Source organism: Pollachius pollachius (assembly GCF_949987615.1).
Source record: "Pollachius pollachius genome assembly, chromosome: 8".
Classification (NCBI taxonomy): Eukaryota; Metazoa; Chordata; class Actinopteri; order Gadiformes; family Gadidae; genus Pollachius; species Pollachius pollachius.
This window is the reverse complement of record NC_136941.1, coordinates 25730103-25752742: the sequence shown is the minus strand read 5'-3', so window position 1 is coordinate 25752742 and position 22640 is coordinate 25730103. Positions and strand designations below refer to the sequence as shown.

The 22640-nt window shown below is 43.8% G+C and overlaps 1 protein-coding gene across 1 annotated transcript in view; it reads right to left on the bottom strand.

Moving 5' to 3' along the window:
* The window catches only part of LOC307079018 (integrin alpha-3-like), a gene marked incomplete at both ends in the record, with an annotated part of 100390 nt that overhangs the window by 10023 nt on the left and 67727 nt on the right, over positions 1 to 22640 (bottom strand). Inside the window, one exon of the mRNA XM_079741070.1 lies at positions 5756 to 5869. Coding sequence (XP_079597196.1) covers positions 5756 to 5869 — 114 coding nt within the window. The remainder of the gene's footprint in view (positions 1 to 5755; positions 5870 to 22640) is intronic.

Sequence of the window (22640 nt, the reverse complement as noted above, 5' to 3'; positions counted from 1 at the left end):
TTTGATCTGGCTTTGTTGGCCATAAGGTTCAGACTATTTGATAAATTTGACTCCGAAACAAGTTTTGACCGGGAGTTACGGAGTTTAATAATGTTGGACAATCTTAGTGAGCTTGGGAGACCCATAGCATTGGACGTCTTCGCCACTAGGGGGGGCCCATCCACTAGGGATGGATTTACCCCCTGCCCTCCAACAGGGAGAAGAGGAATAGTTTACCAATCCTCGTTTAACTTGGGAGACCGAACCATGTTCTTTTGCTTTTGGTTTGGTTTTTGTTTGTTGAGTTTAGCGGTTGCTGCTGATTTATTATTTGTGACTCTTGACATGTGGGGAGCTGATGAAGGACACTCTGAGAAACTGTACAATGGATAGGGGTTTGCAAATGGTGTCTTTGAATGTTAATGGAATGAACAACCCAGTCAAAAGAGCCAAGGTGTTAGCAAAATTTAGGAAGGAGGGGACCGTGGTCATATTTCTGCAAGAAACTCACTTGTCGTCCCAAGAGCATGACAAATTAAAACGGTTTGGATATGATAATACATTCTACAGCTCATTCAAACAGACCAATAGGAGAGGAGTGGCCACCCTAATCAAGAATTCTGTGAAATTTGACTTAACTAAGGAGATAAGTGATAAGGAGGGGAGGTATGTGATGGTTAAAGGGAAGATGGAAGGGCAAATGGTCACGTTACTCAATATCTATGCACCACCGGATAGTGATAGAAAATTCTTTAAGACTATATTTGATATCATAGCGGAGGAATCAGAAGGTACTCTTATCTGCGCAGGGGACTTCAATGTGACACTCGATCACAAATTAGACACCACTAGTACCAACAGGAGCAGGGCACGTATCAGTAGGTATGTAAACCTACAACTGTCAGAACTAGGAATTGTGGATGTGTGGAGAGATATGCATTTACTAGACAGGGATTACACCCATTACTCGCACAGATATTCGACCTACTCCAGGATTGATTACTTTTTTATGACGACAGGGGACCGACACAGGGTGGAGGACTGCAGAATAGGGGTAACGGACCTATCCGATCATAGTGCTATATACCTGACGGTGGACTTGAACAGCAGGAGGAGAAAGACTGAGTGGAGAATGAATGTAGGACTATTAAACAATAAGGATTTGGTAGAAGGGATAAGGCGAGATATAACTAGATACAGAGAGGAGAATGATAATGGGGAAGTGGACCCGACTATTTTGTGCGATGCACTAAAGTCAGTAATAAGAGGGAAGTTAATAGCACAAACATCTCTCCTCAAACGAACCAGACTGGAGCTCTATCAAAACTTAATCGGACAACTTAAAAAACTGGAAAAACATCACCAAGAACTGAAAACCATCGAGACGCTAAAGAGGGTTAAGGAAGTCAGAGGAAAGATCGATCAGATACTATTGACAGAAGTAGAGAAGAAGGCCAGATTTGTGAAGCAGTCTTATTATGAGGGAGGGCCGAAGGCAAGTAAATTATTAGCCAGAAGAATAAAGATGCAACAAAAGATAAACACTGTACACAAAATTAGGGATCCCACGACTGATGAGCTAGTAAGAGAACCAGAGGACATAGAGAGGGTGTTTGTCGATTACTATAAAGCGTTATACACACAACCCACAGCAGCAGAGCCAGATAGGATGAAGGATTTTTTAGAAGGACTGGAACTGCCATCAATAGGAAGAATACGGAATGACCTCCTGACCTCAGCTATAACAGAAGAGGAATTAGAGGAAGCAATAGGTAGAATGAAAAATGGCAAGACAGCAGGTAGCGATGGATTTCCATCAGAGTTCTATAAGGTATTCAGACAGGAGCTGAACCCAATATTGATGGCATCATTAAGGTATACGATGAAGGAGGGCAAAATTCCCCCCTCTTGGAAAGAAGCTAACATTACCACGATCCTAAAAGAAGGGAAGGACAAAGACCTATTCAGTAGTTTCAGACCAATATCCATACTTAATGTAGATTATAAAATATACACCTCAATACTGTCAAAGAGGTTTGGGACATTCATGCCCGATGTGGTCGATGAGGGTCAGACTGGATTTATAAGAGGAAGGCAAGCACAGGACAACATAAGGAAGGCTATTCACATTGTGGATGAGACGCAGAGGAGCGGAGAGAGTGCGGTCCTGGTGAGTTTAGATGCTGAAAAGGCCTTTGACTGTGTAAACTGGACATACCTTTTCATCGTGTTAGAAAAGTTAGGATTCAATGATAGTTCAGTTAAATGCATCAAAGCATTGTACCAGGAACCGACCGCAAGAGTGAGGGTGAATGGGAGTCTATCGGATAGGTTTATATTAGGTCGATCGACTCGACAGGGCTGCTGCTTATCACCCACTCTCTTCGCTATCTTCATGGAGCCCTTGGCCCAAGCAATTAGACAACACCAAGACATCAGGGGAGTAGAGATAAGAGGGACAGAGCATAAATTGGGTCTATTTGCGGACGACCTGCTGGTATACATAACGCAACCAGACGTAAGTTTTCCGGCTTTGATGGGCTTACTACAGGAATATGGATACTATTCAGGGTATAAAATTAATGTGACGAAGACACAGATCTTGACGTTAAATTACTCACCTCCGAAAAGGCTCAAAGAAAGTTTCAAAATCAGATGGGACTCAGACGAAATGAAATACCTGGGGGTATACATCACGAAAGGAATAGACAAATTATACAACGCAAATTATTTACGCACCAACCAAGAAATAAACAAGGATCTGAGGAGGTGGTCACTTATCAACCTAGATTTTAGCTCAAGGATAGAAGTGGTCAAAATGAACATGCTGCCAAGACTGCTGTATCTATTCCAGTCTCTACCTATACAGATACCACAAAATCAATTCAGGGAGTGGGATAAATTGATATCTTGTTTTATTTGGGGAGGGAAAAGACCAAGGGTTAGATTTACAACTATGCAGTTGCCCAAAGAGAGGGGGGGATTGGCAGTGACCAATCTCGAGGACTATTATTATGCAGCGCAGCTCAGGGCGGTGATATGTTGGTGCGATTCACATTATGAAGCCAGTTGGAGGTTCATAGAAACGGGAGGGCTAACAGGGAGGGAGGGCCTTCAGATCCAGACAATGTTAGGGGATAGGGAACGTTTTAGGACACAGGGGAAATTATTGGATACAATCACTAGATTCACTTTAGACATCTGGAACACTGTAATTAAGAGGTATAAACTGGAAAAGGAAACCAAGGTTCTTAGATGGCTGGCTCATGACAGTAGGTTTCAACCAGGGAAAGATGATTGGAATTTTAAGAGATGGGAGGTTAGGGGTATCACGGCAATATGTACTATAATGGATAAAGGGGTGATACAAACTTTCCAGTGTCTTAAGGACAAGTTTGATTTGGGGGGCAGAGACTATTATAGATATATACAGGTGAAAGATTATTATGATAAGGAAATAAAAATAGACAAATCTGTAGGACGGAACCCGCTGATTCAATTGGTGATTAATGCATACGAAGGGAGGAAAGTGAGGGCCATTTCAGCTTTATACCAAGCACTGCATGAAAACAGGGGAAACTCAACAAATTATATCAAGGATAAGTGGGATAGAGAATTGGAGATAGAGATGACCGAGGAGGAATGGGAAAATGTATGTAGGATTCAGCACTCGGCCACGGCTTCGAGGTTGTGGAGGGAGTTTGGTTGGAAGAATGTCATCCGGTTCTTCATAACACCAAAAGTGAAGGGGATGTATACACCAGAACATAATGACTGCTGGAGACAGTGTGGCCAGGTTGGGGCTGACCATACGCACATATTTTGGAAATGCCCCAAGTTGAAGGTGTACTGGGAAGAAATATGGGGGATATTGAAGAAGATCCTGGGTTATGGAGTGCCTATGACTGGATTGGTGCTGTATTTGGGGAATCTGACGGAGATGAACGTACAAGCTGGAGATCTTTATTTGGTCAAAATCTTGCTTGTCGCTAGTCGGAAAGCTATAACTAGAGCATGGTACAAGGTTGAGCCACCTACAAAAGAACAGTGGTTGAGTGTAGTAGAGGAAATATATGATATGGAAAGGTTCACGTTTATACTGAGAGTGCAAGGGGGGAAACTTGACTCGAGATGGGTGAAATGGATTGAGTATAAGAGAGAGGAACAAATGTAACGTTTATAGGACACCGCACGACCATGAAGCCTGCAAGAGATGTTATGTAAATAAGGAGTAGCTCACATGTCACACTGTCATTTTTTCATTTTTTTTTATTATTTTATTTTTTATTTATATTATTATTTCTGTTTAGTTATTCCGTTTTCTGTATTATTCAATGGAACTGTGATTATCTGTAATTTGCAAAAATGCCAATAAAAATTTAAGTAAAAAAAAAAAAAAAAAAAAATGTTTATCACAGTGCTCAGGGTTAATATTTTTTGGACCAAAAGTTAAATAAAGTTGTTTAGCAAGAAGCCATTGACTGGAGTGGTATACATTTTGGAATTGTATGTTGTAATGAGGCCACTGTCACCGCCGTCAGATTAGTGTCACCACCGTCAGTTCTAAAGTCACCACCGTCAGAGGGAGCTGTATTTGTTTTAAATGAATATGCTTACAAATGTTTATTCAGTGCTGTTGACTTAAAGTAATAGTCTCTTTTAAAACAAAAATATGATAGTTAAATAAAAAAACATCACTTTTTCTGTTTAGACTTAAAGTAAACGTAGTGTGATGTTAGATCTTTTAAAGGAGTACAAGTGAAACAGTATAAAAAATGAACTAAAGTGAATATTCATCATTTAACAGCATATATGTGTACTAAGAATGCCAGATAATGATTTAAAAACTGTAAATACATTTTAGACCAAATAAATAAGAAATTATTTGCTTTTTATTGTGTCTGACGGTGTCGACAAAAACAAAATAGTAACTGGAAAACGCCCATTTCATGAAAAAAATACAAAATGGGGAGGTTGTACCGGTACATTGCTGAACAGTCAAGACCTTGGTCTATAATGATATACCTTCAGATTTTGTAGTTTAACTCACTTTTTATTTTCAAAATCAAAACCTGTTTTATCCATATTCCCAAGAATCAGTGGTAAACCAAAAGGAAAGGGGGACAGTTGCTTCATTTTGTTTACATGCAATAGGTTGAAATAATAAATGAATATGTAACTTACTTGCTCCTTTTAAGTATAACAGTGCTTTGGGAGTCCAATTCCTCCACTAAAAAGGGTGGAAATGCTTTTAAAAAAAAATCGATTTATTTTCTACAAGTAGTTTAGGTGCGCGAATGCTGCCGAGAGAGGTAGCCTATTTGATAGATTTGATAGAATAATCTAATCACATTGTGATAAAAATATGATAAACAATGCCATTGGTCTAGATGCACAGAGGTGCAAACTAGAGTTGAATTTTCTTGCACCAATGAAAATCTGTCTCTGCTTGAAAGACAGCAAAATGTTTGCGAGCTCACATAGAGTTCATGGTTACCGGCGCCCTTGACGTGAAGGAAGGCTTTCTCTCGAATGACAAATAACAAGCCTAGCTCAAATAATTTCAGACGTTCAGATGCATTTAAATGTTTGCTGGTAGTGGCAAATACGGTCTATCACACAATTAAAGAGGGATTTTTTTTTGTTGGTTTGTAATGGTGGATTCATAAACCATTATGGCGCCTCAGCGCCCTCCATTGACCCACCGCCACTGTATATGTATATCTATATATATATTGTGTACAGTGTGCAGTGTGTGTGTGTCTGTGTGTGTTACCTCCAGAAGTGTAGGGCTCCAGATGTTGGCTGTGAGGCTGAGAGAGGAAGTCGTCTTTATGTTGGAGAGACGACAGGTGAAGACCACACAGCGAGCACTACCGTCCTCACAATCCTACAGACAGACACACAAACACACATATATAGGGACACCGTCTGGTTGTTTTTAAAGTGAGGGAGGAAGCACGCTTTGTTGCCATTGGTCTGCTTACACTGTTGGTGGCATATGGTGGCATAAGTATGTGAGACTCAAGTTGTTTCAGGGTATTTTGGTGATCTACAAAATAGCAGGGAGGGGTAATTATGTGAATTTATACTAATCCACCAGTGGCAGCATTGTATTTTGAAAGCTGGTGGGCCGCATGTCTTTAAAATGGACTACAAGGGCAGAAGGAAAGAATGCATAGCCAATTAGTCAAATCAGGCCTACTCTTTGTAAAACTAAATAAAAAAAATCTGGGCATATCATTTGGCCTATTTTTGCCCTCAATGATTGAAGCTATTGGTTGTAATTTGGCTATGTTTATTTTCAGCTACAATTGTTTTAAGAAAAATGAAGACACAAGAACAAAAGTGATGCCATTGCAAATGCATCGTGCTCTGAATCATTTACTAACATCCTTTCCACAATATCAAACAGAGCAGAGTAACAATCAAGTTAAAGAACCAAACTATTTCCATGGGCTGTAAGCCTAACATTGTTTCAGGCACATGTGGGTGTTAATGGATGTTTCAGAATGTTGGTCATGGTGTTAAGCCAAATAAGATTGAGGGACTTCATTTATTGATCAAGTCAATCCTCCCCGCTGTTTGTGTTACATGCATGCTACCACCATACATTTGTAGTGATAAATCATGCTGATACTGATGGTTATCTAGCTTATTTTTTTAAAATCTGCCCATTTTCATCTCCTTCATTGCCTGCTCCCACTTATTTGTTATAGCATGATGGCCAAGCCAGCTAGTGATACAATACAAATTGGGGAAAGCTTTTGAAATTTGACATAATCACGATACTTAGCATGCTGGCAACTATTGCTAACTCCAAGCTCCCTGGTTTAACTCCTAGCATTTCACCTGCAGCGTCTTGCGTTGATGCTCGGAATCTGAATATATCCGTTATTTGCAAGCATTTCAATACATCCCCCTCCAGTGCTTTTTTCTTTTTAATTCTCCTTTCTCGTTTTTCTATCCATCACTTTCAACACAATGTTCCAAGATAATCTGTATCCTCTCTACGAGCCTGCACGAGAGTTCAAGGTGATGATAGCTGGTACGTCATTAGCTTTCTGACAAATTGCAATTCAAGGCCCACCTGTGCTTTGCCACTTGGGGAGGGGCCGCTCATTTACTCCCCTCTGTACATATAGACTTTGTTGCGAAGTTAATAGTTTGTCAGTGATTGTATGTATTTGTATGTGGGAGACCGTCAGTGAGAGGTTGCGGACGCACAGCTCAGGCTTGCCGGATAATATTGTTATCCCGCAGTAATCAGCCCGGCGGCCCCCAAACGTTAATGGCCCATCGTGGATTCTCCCGACACTCACGATTACCACTCCGCCACTGGTTCTCGCTATCGTTCAGATGATCGGAACTTCTTGCTTTGTGTCTCTAAGACCGAGCGGGTTGGCTCTAGTAGCCTACACTTGATGGGATGAACCCCTCCCTCCGGGATGCTTCACAGCCAGTGCTCCTGCTTATTGGTTCAAAGCGCAGCCAGTGCTATAGCCTATTCGTGAATAGATTTTGGCGCAATTCAGACCCCTTAGCTAGTCACACCTACTCAGTGGAGGAATTCCCTCCTCTCCTGCATTAAACCCCATGTTATTCACCGGCCGCCAACACTGCCGGGGACATGAATGGGAGTCAGTAGGAGGCTGATGGAGGAAAGTCTTCAGGCAGTAATTTTCAATAGCGATAGGGGGTACTGTCATCTTTACCCAAGGAATATTGTTAGAGTGAAACGCATAAGCATGGGCGGAGGGGCATGCTCCGAGCCCTGTCCCTTTGTTCTTCATCAACGCCTCAGAAGGTCCTGGGTTGACCGGTGTGCACTCAGACAGACATCCCTCTGTAGTCAATGACATCAGTCTATTTCTCAGTTCACTTAGATAATAAGCATAAGTATAAGTACGGTTTACTTTAAGTATAACTTATATAAGAATATAAGGAAAATATTGCTACAATGGAGCCAAATGTTAAACACTGTTGATATTACCTGGCCTTCCTTTGTCAAACAAATGCCTGCATGCTGCTGAACCCCTGACGTCTCATTTACGTATAAATGGCCCCTTATAGAGACACCTGCCCCACCCTTGTGGTTCCTCGTCTGTGGCTTTAGAATGTTTATTCTGTAGGCTTAAATATAGAGGTTTAAGTTAACTAATCCATACTCCGTTTAAAATCAGACAACACCAGCTTTATTATTGTAGGGACCTACGAAAAAGCCAGTCAGATGAATACTTATTTATTTATTTCATATGCGGATAAATACCGTTTAATAAATAAATAGTGTGTTTTATTTAATTTGTGAATAAAGAGAAATAAACTGCTTGACCGTTACTCCTTTGTTTTGTGGTGGCTTGTTAGGCATTTTCGATGTGGTTAAGCGAAGTAAGGTAAACCAATACGATTTATGTACTGCTGCACTCTTAGCCAATCAGAGACGGGCTTGTTAAAAAGCACTAACTCGAGCATGAGGTCGAGGAGGTGATGCGTTCAACGAGTGCGTGAGCTTAACGAAAAGGAGTGATATTTGTAGACGGAATACATAGTATTTGATACTAGTATTTTATTGAGTGTTGGCACGGGTATCCTCTGGCTGAGAAACGTTGTGTGCCACTGGAAGTTCGTGACTTTCTACTCCACCGGAGAGGAAAATACTTTGGCGGCGTTGGTTAGCTGCTCCGGCTAACCAAGGAGGGACTCTGCTACCGGACCTGCGTTGCACACTGGATTATCATTTTTTTTTCCATCTCGCCTTCATCGTTCGGTTGTTAACCAAGCTCGTTGACTCTGCCGTGCTGCTCGTTCATTCCTGTGGATACGTGAGTAACGGAGGACGGAGGGTGTGTTGCTCCTTAAAGCAACTAAGGATTGGTTTCCTCCATGTGCACCAACTTATGGGCCCCGACGGTTAGAAACCCAAGCGCTTGGTAGTAGATACATTTAAAAAGGTCGAACCGGTTCACAGCAGGCAAATCATTTCATGTTATTTGTGTTCATATTTTATTGTGGTTTAAAATACAGTTCCATTTACGTGCATTTTGTTATTTTGTTCAAGGGGTTTCTAGTACATGAGTACTGACTTTGATATAGGACAAATAAATGTATATTTGTTCTATCTTTATGTGTTTGTCCTGGAAGGTTCATTTAATAACATCTATTGGTAAACAGGAGATTTAGCTAATTCAACATCAACTGCTAAGCATTCAGGATCCTGTTCGTTAACACAGTTAACGAATTAACCTTAAATAATAATTACACTTCCAGCGCCAGGAAGGGGTGATATATATATATATATATATATATATATATATATATATATATATATATATATATAGTGGTGGGTAGTGTTGGTGCCATTTTGCCATATTGTAATTTAGACTTAGATATTATTAGAGATGCTTAGGACATTGGTTGCTATAGAGGGCGCTGTTATGCCGTAGCATTGAGGGAGAGTAAAACTGTTTTTCTTTTTATGGCAGGGGTGCCCAACCTTTTTTGACCCAAGATCTACTTTTCAAGTAGTCAACCTCCCGAGATCTACCAGTCTAGTGTCAACATTGCAAACCCACACACATCGTTCCCAGCCTGCAGTAACTAACCTCACAACACTTTTTCTTGTTGTCACACAACCACTAGACATCACATCACAAACCATCCCTCTCTCAAACACACACACAGACAAATTCCTCTCACAGTTGCCAGTTTGGATAGTGTGCTGTAGCGCTCTCTCTCTCTCTCTCTCTCTCTCTCTCTCTCTCTCTCTCTCAACACACACATGCCAATCTGCATGATGAGCAATAGCCATAACCAGGGGCGTAGGAGTGAGTTTAACATTGGGGGGGACACATATCGGAAACCTGACAGATCCGGTATCATTTTTAGGTGGGACAAATGCGCCTGTCTCTGATATTGGAGGGGACACGTCCCCCCCGGTTCCTACGCCCTTGGCCATAACTGACCTTAATATGAACAGTATATGACAAAACAGAAAAATAACCAGATACAAAACAGGTAGATCTCTTGAGTTAGAAAAAAGGAAATCACTTCCTACCTTAATGGGAGACCTGGCATTGGGAGGAGGAGGCTAACTTCTCGTAGTCAGGAGTGTAGGAGCTGGTTGCAAGGCGTAGGCAGGCTGCAAGATGGTCATCTGTCATTGTTGATCTGTTCTTGGACTTGATGATTTTCATGTGCGAGAAAGCAGACTCGCACAAATAAGTTGATCCAAAAAGAGCTGTCAGGTTCAAGGCACATCTTCTGAGATTGGGATACTTCTCCTCCACCAGTAGTTTCCAGAACACTGCATGCTCTCCTGGTTGAGCGGATGTTGATCTGGCTTTGATCTCAATGTCATTTTGCAATTTCAGAATCTCATCCTCAAGAGCGGAGCTATCTAAGTCGAAGTGATTTGTGATTTGTGTGATTTGACTTTGGCGGCAATGTGATTTGACTTTGGCGGCAATGTCACCAACATCAATACTTGCAGAGAATGGATAACACAAATAGCTGGCTACAGGCTCGATGGATGCAAAGTCAGTAAAACGCCTCTCAAACTCTGACGAGATGCTCTGAACACGCTCCTCATAACGTGCACGGTCAAGCTGTGTCACACCTTTACCCTGACGTTGTAGTTCTGCTTGCATGTGAGGGAAGTTGCGCAGGTTACCACGCTGCAGCCTGCTTGACATCAGCTGTAGCTTGCTTTTAAACGTGTTTACTGAACTCATCATGTTGATTACATCTTTACCCTTACCCTGCAGCTCTAAATTCAATTCATTAAGCTCGCAAGTGAGATCAGTGAGGAAAGATAAATCTAAAAGCTACTGGTGGTCCTCTAGCTTTGTTTGGTAATCCACATGTGTTGAAAGCTTCAGGAAGTCCTTGATTTCAGGCAACAGCTCTGTGAATCTGGCCAAAAATTTTCCTCTACTTAACCACCTAACATCCGTGTGGAGCAGCAGGTCTGTGTGCTCAGCACCATTCTCCTCCGAGTGAGCACGGAAAAGCCTTCTCTGCAGACTCCTGGCCCGAACTGAACACACAATTTTCATTGCAATATCCATCACTTCTTTTATATTTAAAATCTTTCCACACAACGCTTGCTGGTGAATTATACAGTGATAATTCAGGATATCTGGGAAAGATTCACTTTCTTTGCACAGTGCAATGAACCCACTGGTGCGGCCCATCATAGCAGGCGCCCCATCAGTTGTGATGGAGATCAGCTTGAAGAGCGTCAGTTTGTTCTCGTTAACGAATCCCATGAAAGCATTAAAGATATCCTCACCTCTGGTGTGTGCTTTTAATGGCAAAATGGTGAGTAGCTCTTCCTTGGTGCTCATGTCTTCAAAAACCATCCTGATGAAAACACACAATTGTGCCACATCCACCATATCAGTCGACTCGTCAAATTGGAGGGAAAAGCACACACACAAGTCAATGTCCTTCCTTAGCTGCTCCGCTACATCCACCGCCATTCCCCCACATCGCCTTGTGGTAGTATTGCGGGAGATTTGCACTTCTTTAATGGCCTTCACGATCTCTGCTTTATTTTTAAAGTCTTCAAAAAGGCTATCCGCTGCTTCGAGAAAGGCTTCCTTCGCAATATCGCCGTCTTTGAATGGCTTCTTGTGTTTAGCAAGGACGTGACTGACGCGATAGGAAGCAACAGTTGCGGCCTTATTAGCCTGGGTCTTTGGTTTGGTGAAAATTGACTGCTGTGCTGCAAGCTGTGCTTTCAAATCCCGCACTTTTGTGGCACGTAAAGGCGTTTCTGCAGGGAAATCCCTCTCGTACCTCCCGTGTACTGTTTTAAAATGCCGCTCCAGATTCCCTTTCTTTGCCAACGCCACCGTTGCATTGCAGGTCAACAAACAGGCTTTGAATGAGAATAAACAAAAGAATAATCTTCCTCCCACTCAGGGTGAAAATGGTAGGTTTTAGCTCGTTTTCCCTCAGCCATGTCAACGTTTGGGAGTGCGTGACTACTGTTGACAGCGCATGTCATGCGGGAACATAGGACCCTTTTTTTTCTTTTTTTTTTAAGTCCTATGTTCCCCTTTTTTCCCAAAAAGGGTCCTATGTTCCCCGCAATCTATCAATCTTTAAAAAATATTTAAACTTTGACGCAACATTCGCGTGATGACAGCCAATCAGCGTTCAACAGCATGGCCACTGAGTGACATGTGTAACGTAACAGCCAATCAGCGTTCAACCGGCCAACTCAGTGCAGTGCAGTCCGAGGTGAACTGCAGCATGGAGGAGAAAGTGATTGTTGCCGTTTGCGACTCCCGGAGCTCTATATATAACATAATATAATATAATTGTATATATAATATCACGGCCAAAAGCTCAGTGCGCCTCCGGATGGCCGTAGAGCGGCGAGCTCTCGTTTTTTTTTTCTAAAAAAAAAAAATATATATATATTTTTCTTCACCCTTCACGGTCGACTTGGGATCTGTCGGCGGTCTACTGGTAGACCGCGATCGACTGGTTGGGCACTACTGTTTTATGGCATTCAGTAAAGACGGAGCGAACACACTGTTTTTTCCACCGTCTTTTCAACAGTAAACACGCGTAGATCTCGTTCTTTCTGTCAAAGAGTGGTTAATCGACTGAATATGTTTAGAGCAATTTACAAATGCACAAGAAGGGAGTTTTAGCCACTACATTAAGTAGAAAAAACAGTTCACCGAGGGCGAGAGAACATCGTTGGAAGCCGAGGGAAGATGTGCCACGCTGGACGAGACCGGATTAAGCTAGCCAGCCAGCTAATGAAGTAGCTAGCTGTGGGAACCACGCAGTACACCCGACTGGAATTCCAAACGACTTTTCAATGATGGATGAGTACACAAAGAACAAAGATTTATTACTGGATAAGCTACAGCTGCATATTTGATGTCCATGACGAAATAAGGATAATTCATTGTAATCAACATAGCCAAGATGTGCGTATAGCCAGTAGTCACAAAGGACATTTTTGAGAAAACTGCTATTGCTAGTTATAGTCATATTAGCCCATAAGAAGCTCGAGTTTGACTCTGGAAATAAAGACAGCCCTGGAATCTTTCTTTTGAAGACATCTGCATGTTTTGAGATTAAAGGACTGTTGATCTGGATTTCAGAAGTTTGCAAGAGTTTGCTATAACAAGAGACTTAGCTAACATTAACAGCCAAATGAAATGTCGGATTTGGATGAAACCAAAATGGAAGGCAATGTCGAGCTAGACATTAAAAGAAAGATCAAAGGCCCTAGAAAATAAACTTGATGACAAGATGAAACTCAGGAAACGTGTATTAGCACGCCTTGTATCCAAAAAAGAGGAAATAGAAAACCTCATGAAAAATGATTCCAATGCACTTCTAGTAGAAAAGGAACATCTTATTGATTACTCAAATTTCCTGAATGATTTTACTGAAGTGAACTATGGAGTTAGTATGCTGTTATCAGACGATGAAAGGGAAACTGACCAGCAGTATTGGAGTGAGCCAAATCTTACATTGTATGAGAACTTTTTGACCAAACTGGAGCAGTGGATAATAGAAGCAAGACGACACGCTGTGGTCGCTAACGAACAGGCTGCTACTGAACAGGTGACTCCAAAGGATGGCACGAAGACACTGCAAGGTGGATCCAGACGACAGTGCATCCGCAGTACTAGAAGAATGTAGGTCATTCAAAGCACAAAGTGTACGCAGCAGACACTCAAATGTATCCAAAGCGTCATCTCATGCATCGTGTCTGCGTAGAAAAGAGGAAGCAATACCGTGCAGCCCTACTCGCACGCGCAGCCGCGCTTAATAAGAAACAGGCACTGCAGTTGGAAGAGGCTCAACTGGAAGCACAGCTGAAAGTCAAGAAGATTCAGTTGAAGGCTCAAATGGAGGAGCTAGACGTTGAAACTGCGATCGCAGAGTCCACAGCAAAGCTACTAATTCTGGAAGAATACGATAATACAGATAACATGGACGACGACGGGATGAATTCCTACCTTGACAAGAAAATGCCGACAGCAGCAACCATTGAACATCATACTCCAGCTATCAAACCAAAATTGACAAGCAGTTTGAGAGTTATCCAAGACAACAGTGCTTCTCACAGGCCAACTAGACACACGTCTTATGTGCAAACTCGGCGAAGTGATACTGAACCAGAGGGATATCACAGAGATGTTAGTCACACAACAGAGATTAGCCAACCTACCTCAACGAGAAGTCCCTGAATTCAGTGGTGATCCTTTCGAGTTCCTGCCATTCCTGAAGGCCTTTGAGCACATCATCCACAGTCGTACAGACAACGATGAAGACCGCTTGTACTATCTAGAGCAATTCACCAGCGGTGAACCAAGAGAACTTGTGAGAAGTTACCAGCACATGAGCGCACGACGAGGCTACAATGAAGCAAGAAAGCTCTTGACCTATCACTATGGCAATGAGCAGAAAATAGCTGCAGCCTACGTGGATAAGGCTGTCAAATGGCCTCAAATTAAAGCAGAAGATGCCAAGTCACTTCACAGCTTCTCCATCTATCTCACCGGATGTAACAATGTCATGGAGGACATGGAGTACCTCGAGGAGATGAACAGCCCGAGCAACCTTCGGATCGTCGTGTCAAAGTTGCCCTTCAGACTTCGTGAAAGATGGAGAGTTATAGCTTTCGACATACAAGAAAGAGAAGGGAGAAGAGCAAAGTTCTCTGATCTCGTGACGTACATCAACAGACAAACTAAGATAGCTTTAGATCCACTGTTCGGTGATTTCAAAGAGTCCTTTGAAGTGAAAGAAAAGAGCAAGTCAAACACTAGATTTGCCAAGGGAGGCGGACCGAGAAGAACTACTGGCTGTGCCACAAGTGTTAGGCCAGATGAAGGGGTTGCCTCAGAACTTGGAAAGAACAAGCAGACAAGCAACGCGTTTCAAGAGCCGTGTCTGACCCAAGGGCACATGGTAAAAGACTAAAAAGAGAGCCACATGTGAAATCTGCAGCAAGAACCACCCAAGCCTGCTTCACAGCAAAAGGGACGAAAACACTGACCAAGAGAACGCCAGGCCTGAGAAAGTTCAAGGCTCCACCAGCGGACACTCAACTCCACAAGAAGATGCGTCAGCCAAGAGTGAAGTCACGGCAGTGACTGTATCCTGTCTATCGTGCCCGTGCGCATCAAATCCAAGAGAAGCAACACGACAATAGAGACGTACGCGTTCATGGACTCAGGAAGTTCCGCTACGTTTTGCTGTGAAAGGTTGATGAGACGGCTTGGTGTCCATGGTAAGAAGACTCAAGTGCTACTCCGTACTATGGGCCAGGAGAAGCCCGTGTCCTGCTACGTGCTCTCAGATCTAGAAGTGTGCGGTCTGACAGAGAACAAGTACATAAGCCTGCCAGACGTCTACACCCACACAGACATACATGTAACAAAAGACAATGTTCCTGTTGAGAACGACTTGGAAAGATGGCCATATCTACGGAAAGAAGTACGGCTACCACAGATCGACGCAGATGTTGAGATATTGATCGGAGTGAACGCTCACTCTGCAATGGAGCCGTGGAAGATAATCCACAGCCAAGACGACGGGCCTTGTGCGGTAAAGACGACCCTCGGTTGGGTAGTTAATGGCCCTCTCAAGAAAGGTGACGATCACCACAAGTCAAGCCTCAGTCAAAGGGCTTCAGTCAACAGACTCTCAGTCAGCGGCATGGACAGCATGCTGCTGCAGCAATACAATTACGACTTTCCGGAGCAAGCCTGTGAAGAGAAGTCAGAAATGTCACGAGAGGACATTCAGTTCATGAAGTCTGTGACTGAGACAACCAAGAAAGTCAACGGGAACTACAGCATTGGGATGCCTCTCAGAAACAAAAATGTGGTGATGCCAAACAACAAATGTGTTGCTGAGCAACGGGTGTCAAACCTGAAAAGGAAACTCGCCAAGAACTCTAGTTTCCACGATGACTACAAGACCTTCATGTCAGACCTGCTGAACAAAGGCTACGCAGTGGAAGTTCCTGAAGACGAGCGCAACCGCAACGACGGCAGAGTATGATACATCCCCCATCACGGCGTGACCCATCCACAAAAGGGAAAGCTGCGGGTTGTTTTCGATTGTGCTGCTTCGTTTCAAGGGAAGTCACTGAACGAGGAACTGTTACAGGGTCCGGACCTCACTAATGGTCTGGTAGGAGTCCTGACGAGGTTTCGACACGAACACATCGCACCCATCTCCGACATTGAAGCGATGTACCATCAAGCAAGAGTCCCTGATGAGGACACAGATCTGCTACGATTCCTCTGGTGGCCACAGAGAGATCTGAGTCAGCCTCCGCGCGAGTACAAGATGGTGGTCCACTTGTTTGGGGCCAAGTCGAGCCCAAGCTGCGCCAACTACGCTTTAAGACGGACTGCAGAGGATGGAAAAGACAGGTCATCACCTGAAGCAGTAACTACAGTCCTAGAGCACTTCTACGTCGATGACTGCCTGGTCTCAACGTCCGACGAGAAGAAAGCTATTACCTTAACCAAGGACCTCGTTGCACTGTGTGAGAGTGGAGGATTCCGCTTGACCAAGTGGTCAAGTAACAGCCGCAAAGTGCTGTCATCACTTCCCGAACAAGAGAGAGCAAAGGAGATCAAAAATCTAGACCTGGACAGGGATGAACTACCCATGGAAAGGGCCCTTGGAGTGGACTGGTGCATAGAATCAGATTCTTTCAAGTTCCGTATTCACGTGAAAAGCATGCCCATCACCAGACGAGGTATCCTCTCTGTCGTAAGCTCAGTATACGACCCCGTTGGATTCCTGTCTCCGTTCATTCTTCTCGCAAAGACCATCGTCCAGAGTCTCTGTCGAATGAAACTTACCTGGGATGAAGAGATTCCAGAAGATGTGGCAAACAGTTGGTTCGCCTGGCTGTCTGATCTGAGCCAGTTCGCTAGCTTTTCTGTCAGGAGGTGCATCAAGCCAGAGGGATTTGGTCCAGTAACGTCAGCACAACTGCATCATTTCTCAGACGCTAGCGAGAAGGGCTACGGCGTCGTCACGCACCTCCGCATCGAGAACAGCCACGGTCGAGTTCATTGCTCGTTTCTTCTCGGAAAAGCCAGAGTGACGCCGCTTAAACCAGTCACAGTCCCACGCCTCACCGCGGCTACCATTGCGGTGAAAATGGATAAGATCATGAAGCGAGAGCTTCGGATGGACCTCAAAGAGTCTGTGCTATGGACAGATAGCACCACCGTCCTTCGATACATCGACAATGACGGCGCTCGTTTTAAAACATTTGTTGCGAACAGAGTTTCGACAATCAGAGAGAACACAAGGCCAGCACAATGGAAGTATGTCAACACGACTTCCACCCAGCTGATCACGCATCAAGAGGATTGAATGCAGAGCAATTCATAAAGTGTCAGAACTGGATCGAAGGTCCTGACTTCCTAGCCAAGAGTGAGTCTCACTGGCCTGTCCTATCAGAGTTCTCAAGAGAGATAAGTGAAGACGATGCTGATGTGAAGCGTACGACCAGTGTGAACATCATCAAGACTGTCGACTCAAGCACAGACCCTCTCTTCAAGCTGACTCATCACTACTCCGACTGGCACAGTCTGAAGAAGGTGGTCGCCTGGATGTTGAGGCTGAAGGAGCTGCTTCGAAGTCTGTGCGTAACAAGGAAGACGTTTGAGTCGCAAGCCCAGTCTTCAGAAAGTCAAGTTGTGAAAATCAAGACAGTTGAGAACCACATGCAGAAATGGAGAGCCATCCTGAAAGGAACCCGTTTGACTGTCAAGGACATCAGAAGAGCAGAAACTGTGATCATTCAGTTCAGCCAAAGTCACACCTTCCGTGAGGAGCTTCGCGCTCTGCAGAAAGGTGAAAAGATCAAGAGAAGTAGTTCTATCATGAAACTGGATCCCTTCCTCCAAGATGGGGTTCTCCGGGTTGCACCGGGCAGCCTTGCCAGAACACACAAAGCATCCAGCTATCCTGGCCAAGGATCACCACATCACTACCCTGATCATCAGGATATCGGACATGGAGGGAGAAACCATACCCTTGCTCAGCTGAGACAAAGGGTCTGGATATGCAAAGGAAATGCAGCGGTGAGAAGTGTGCTTTCAAAGTGTGTGAAATGCCGGAAGTATCAAGCTGCTGTGAGTGAACAGAAGATGGCGAATCTACCACCTGATCGTCTACTGCCTGATCAACCACCGTTCACTAACGTCGGTGTAGACTATTTCGGCACCTTTGAAGCAAAGCGAGGACGTGTGCAAGTCAAGCGTTATGGAGTCTTGTTTACTTGCCTTACAGTCAGAGCAGTCCACATAGAAATCTCGCACTCTCTTGACACCGACTCATGTATAAACGCAGTGAGACGTTTCATAGCCAGAAGAGGACAAGTGGAGGTTTTGAGATCCGATAATGGAACGAACCCGGTAGCTACAGAACATGAGATCCGCCGGGCGATGAAAGAATGGAACCAGTCCCAGATCTCTGAGGCTCTACTGCTAAGAGGAGTCATTTGGATCTTCAACCCGCCTGCCGGGTCGCATCACGGTGGTATCTGGGAGCGACAGATAAGAACAGTCCGGAAGATACTTACCAACCTTCTGAAGCTCCAGTCACTGGATGATGAATGTCTGCAAACTGTGATGTGTGAAGTAGAAGCAGTGATCAACAGCAGACCCCTTACCAAGTCATCTGATGATGTGGACGACCTCGAGCCACTGACGCCGAATCATCTTCTTCTGCTCAAGGGAAAACCAGCACTCCCTCCAGGTGTGTTTCAGAAGGAGGATCTATATTCAAAACGAAGATGGAGGCAGGTGCAGTATATCTCTGACATCTTCTGGAAGCGCTGGTCCAGAGAATACTTGCCCCTACTGCAAGAAAGGCAGAAGTGGCTGGAGAAGAGGAGAAATGTGAAAGTGGGAGACATCGTACTAATCGTGGACGAGAGGGCTCCAAGAGGGTCCTGGTTAATGGGAAAAGTGGAGAAGACAATCCCCGATGCCAAAGGGTTTGTCCGTCGGGTCCTTGTCAAAACAAAGACCAGCACCTTAGAGAGACCCATAGATTAGTTGCGTCTCCTGCTCGAGATGGAAAAATCTCATGGACAATAAAGGAAATTATTATTTAGAACTTTATTGTTTTCCATAGTTGCCCATCTTGTGGGCGTCACCTAGATTGGTCAAAGTTGTTTATGTTGTTTTAGACCTATGAAAGAGGACAGAAGGAATTAGAATATGCAAAATTATTCTTTAGTTTTAGATAGGTAATTGTCATCCCCATGATGAGCAATTAGGGGCCGGAAAGGTTAGTGCCATTTTGCCATATTGTAATTTAGACTTAGATATTATTAGAGATGCATAGGACATTGGTTGCTATAGAGGGCGCTGTTATGCCGTAGCATTGAGGGAAAGTAAAACTGTTGTTTCTTTTTATGGCATTCAGTAAAGACGGAGCGAACGCACTGTTTTTTTCCACCGTCGTTTCAACAGTAAACACCCGTAGATCTCGTTCTTTCTGTCAAAGAGTGGTTAATCGACTGAATATGTTTAGAGCAATTTACAAATGCACAAGAAGCGAGTTTTAGCCACTACAGGTAGTAATACGTGACAAGTAACGCAAATGAGTAAAAAAACGTTTCTTTTTTAAGTGTATAATTTTACTCATACTCAAGTAAATATTTGATTTAGAATTGCACTCTTTACAATTATAATTATATTTTCCATTGTGCCTTCATTAAAATTAGTATTTTGATGGAGAGCTCTCTAAAGGTACGGGCTTCAAGGCTCAAGTTGTGGACCCAGCCGCCTGTTCAGGGGCCCTGGGCCCCCCACGAAGCACCCAGGGGCCCCTGGCCCCCAGCTATGGGGGAGCTACACAAACACACACACACGCACAAGCGCGCGCACACACACACACACACACGTGCATTCAGACACGCATACACACAAATACATAGACACACACTCATTCACACACACACTAGACTGTACTCCCCCCCCCTGTGGTGTCGCGCTACTCACAGCATCCTATAGATCACATCAGCCCCTGGTGGCTGTTTAACCGGCACACTGACGCATTAGGAGAAGAACACCTTCAGGTTAAGCCTTGTGTGGCTTTGTGTGCGTTTAGTGACGAGCGTTACGCTGCTAGCTGACTTTCTCGGAAGTGTGTTTGGCAAATGCAGTTCTTATTAAAATGCTTTGGCTACATTGAAATGATCTTTGGTTAGCAGAGCTAACATTAGTAGCGTCCCATATTAGGTGAAACACACTACAAGAAGATGAAAAATTAAGATTCATTGTAAAACAATGCAAAAATGATTAATGCTGATGCTAAAATAGTTCTGGTCTAGTACTCTTTGCTATCATCAGAGTATAATACCATTTTGTAGTTATTCTCAACATTCAGCCATAATAGCACCCCTCACTGAAATATTGTCATCTTGTCATAATGTAGTAAGTAGGGCTGGGAATCGATCCGAATTTCCTGGATCGATCCGATTCCGATTAATATGGTCACGATCCGATTCGATTCGATATCGATCTATTTACAGACATAATGCAAATAAATACTGTCCCATAGACAAAACAGCTCCATGTATCTGTGTACATGTAAGAGGGACACAGAGAGAGAAGAGTCAAGAATCAAGTATTTATTTTAGACAAAAATCCAAGTATTATTTGAAATTTAAGTAACATATCCATGACCAGAACTAAACAACAATGACCAAATAAAATATAAATAAATTAAAATGAAGTGGCCCTCTATATTAGAAAACTACAAAGAATGCCATACAGGTAGAGAGAGAGAGAGAGAGAGAGAGAGAGAGAGAGAGAGAGAGAGAGAGACCTGGCTTGGGCTGAATGTATGTAAAAGTGTGCTAGATGGTAATAACATAGGCCTACCCATGGCAGGAGTAAAACAATAGACAGGAACTAACCAACCAGCTCAGCCACAAGAACAAAGTGAAAAAATTATGCCTGACTGAGGAGAGTCCTAGTCTTCAGGAATTGTGTAATTTTTCTGGAGAAAAAGGAGCTGGTCAACATGCTGTGGAGTGAGGCAGCTCCTTTGAGCACTAACAATGTCTCCAGCTGTTGAGAAAACTCGTTCAGATGGGACACTGGTCCCAGGTATGCAAAGATATTGCTTTGCAAGGCCTGCCAAAAGAGGGAAATCCTCTGCATGCACCTGCCACCATGTCAGTGGATTTTGTGAAAGAGGAATAGCTGGCACTTTCCTGTAGGTGACGATCTCTTCCTCTGCCCTTTCAGTTGTTGTTTTCTTCTATAGTGGAGTTGGTGGTGTGTACGCCGACCCCAGTAAAGCCATCAGAGCAGAGTCTTTGGGCCTCTTTGGTTGAGTTGGTGCAGGTGCAGGTGCAGCCACATCCATTGAACCATGGGTGTTCTCTTGCTCTGGTGTAGTGTTCTGATGCAGAATAATATTACCAAAGAAAATAATACACAAATTAACCTGAATTCAGTCTTTTGCAGCTCAATTAAGAAAAAATAGTCTAAATATTCAAATGGTCAAACTATATAATCTGCAAACTTACATCGGTTGATGGGTTTGGATGAGCAGCTTCAGAGGTCAATTTCAAGAAGACAGCATCACGTGCCTCATCAGACAGGAACGGTAGGGTCTTGAAACGTGGATCCAAGGATGATGCTACACACAAGGTCTCCTTCAGGCCTTCATATCTATATAGAGGAACATATATCACTTTAGATAGATAGCAGGGTAGGTCTACAGTAAATGCAGGAACAGTCATGCAAACACTATTATGAATAGTACAGTTTTAAAAAATCACTGCTCTATTCTATGAGAAGATGAGAACAAAATCAGACAAATCTATTTAAAAACTAGATATGCATTTCAGTGCTGCGTACTGCTACACAGCCATGTTAAATGAACATACCTTGAACTCAAGTTCTGGTGGACAGCAGTTTTGAGCTCCTTAATGATGGACGTGTCTTCGGCAGTGCATGCCATCTGATTAAGCAGTTGAAATTGCAGCGGGGCAACCATTGACATGGTAGGGGACTCCTCAGAGATGGCTAAGGTGGCGGTCTTCATTGGTCCGAGGCATCTAACCACGTCCTCTGCAGTGGTGATGTCCGTCTCAGTCAACGTGCAGAGGTCATTCTCCCTCCTGCGGACGTCGGGGGACAGCAGCGCTGCTGAGATGGCTGGCTGCTGCTCGAGGAAACGGCCCAGCATATCCAGCGAGCTGTTCCACCGGGTCGTGACATCCATCACGAATTTATGTTGCGGCAGTTGAAGTAGCTGTTGCTTATCTTTCAGTGAGTGGCTCGCAGTGGGACTTCGGTGGAAGAACCCAACAATCCGCCGTACCCGCCCCAGTAAGCGTGCGATAGCAGGAGTTTTTAGTCCTACTTGGGATGCCAGGTTGAGGAAGTGGGCGAAACAGCCCATGTGAAAACGACCCATCAAATGCACCGCTTTCACGATGTTGGCTGCATTATCCATAACAAGAGCGGGGTTTTTGTCGGAAATTCCCCACTCTTCTATGGCTTCAGCGAGCAGGTCTGCGAGATTGCTTGCAGTGTGGCTCGTTTCAACTGCTCTGGTCTGAAGGACGCTAGCGGCTAGTCTCCACTCCTCGTTGATGTGATGGCAAGTGATTGTCA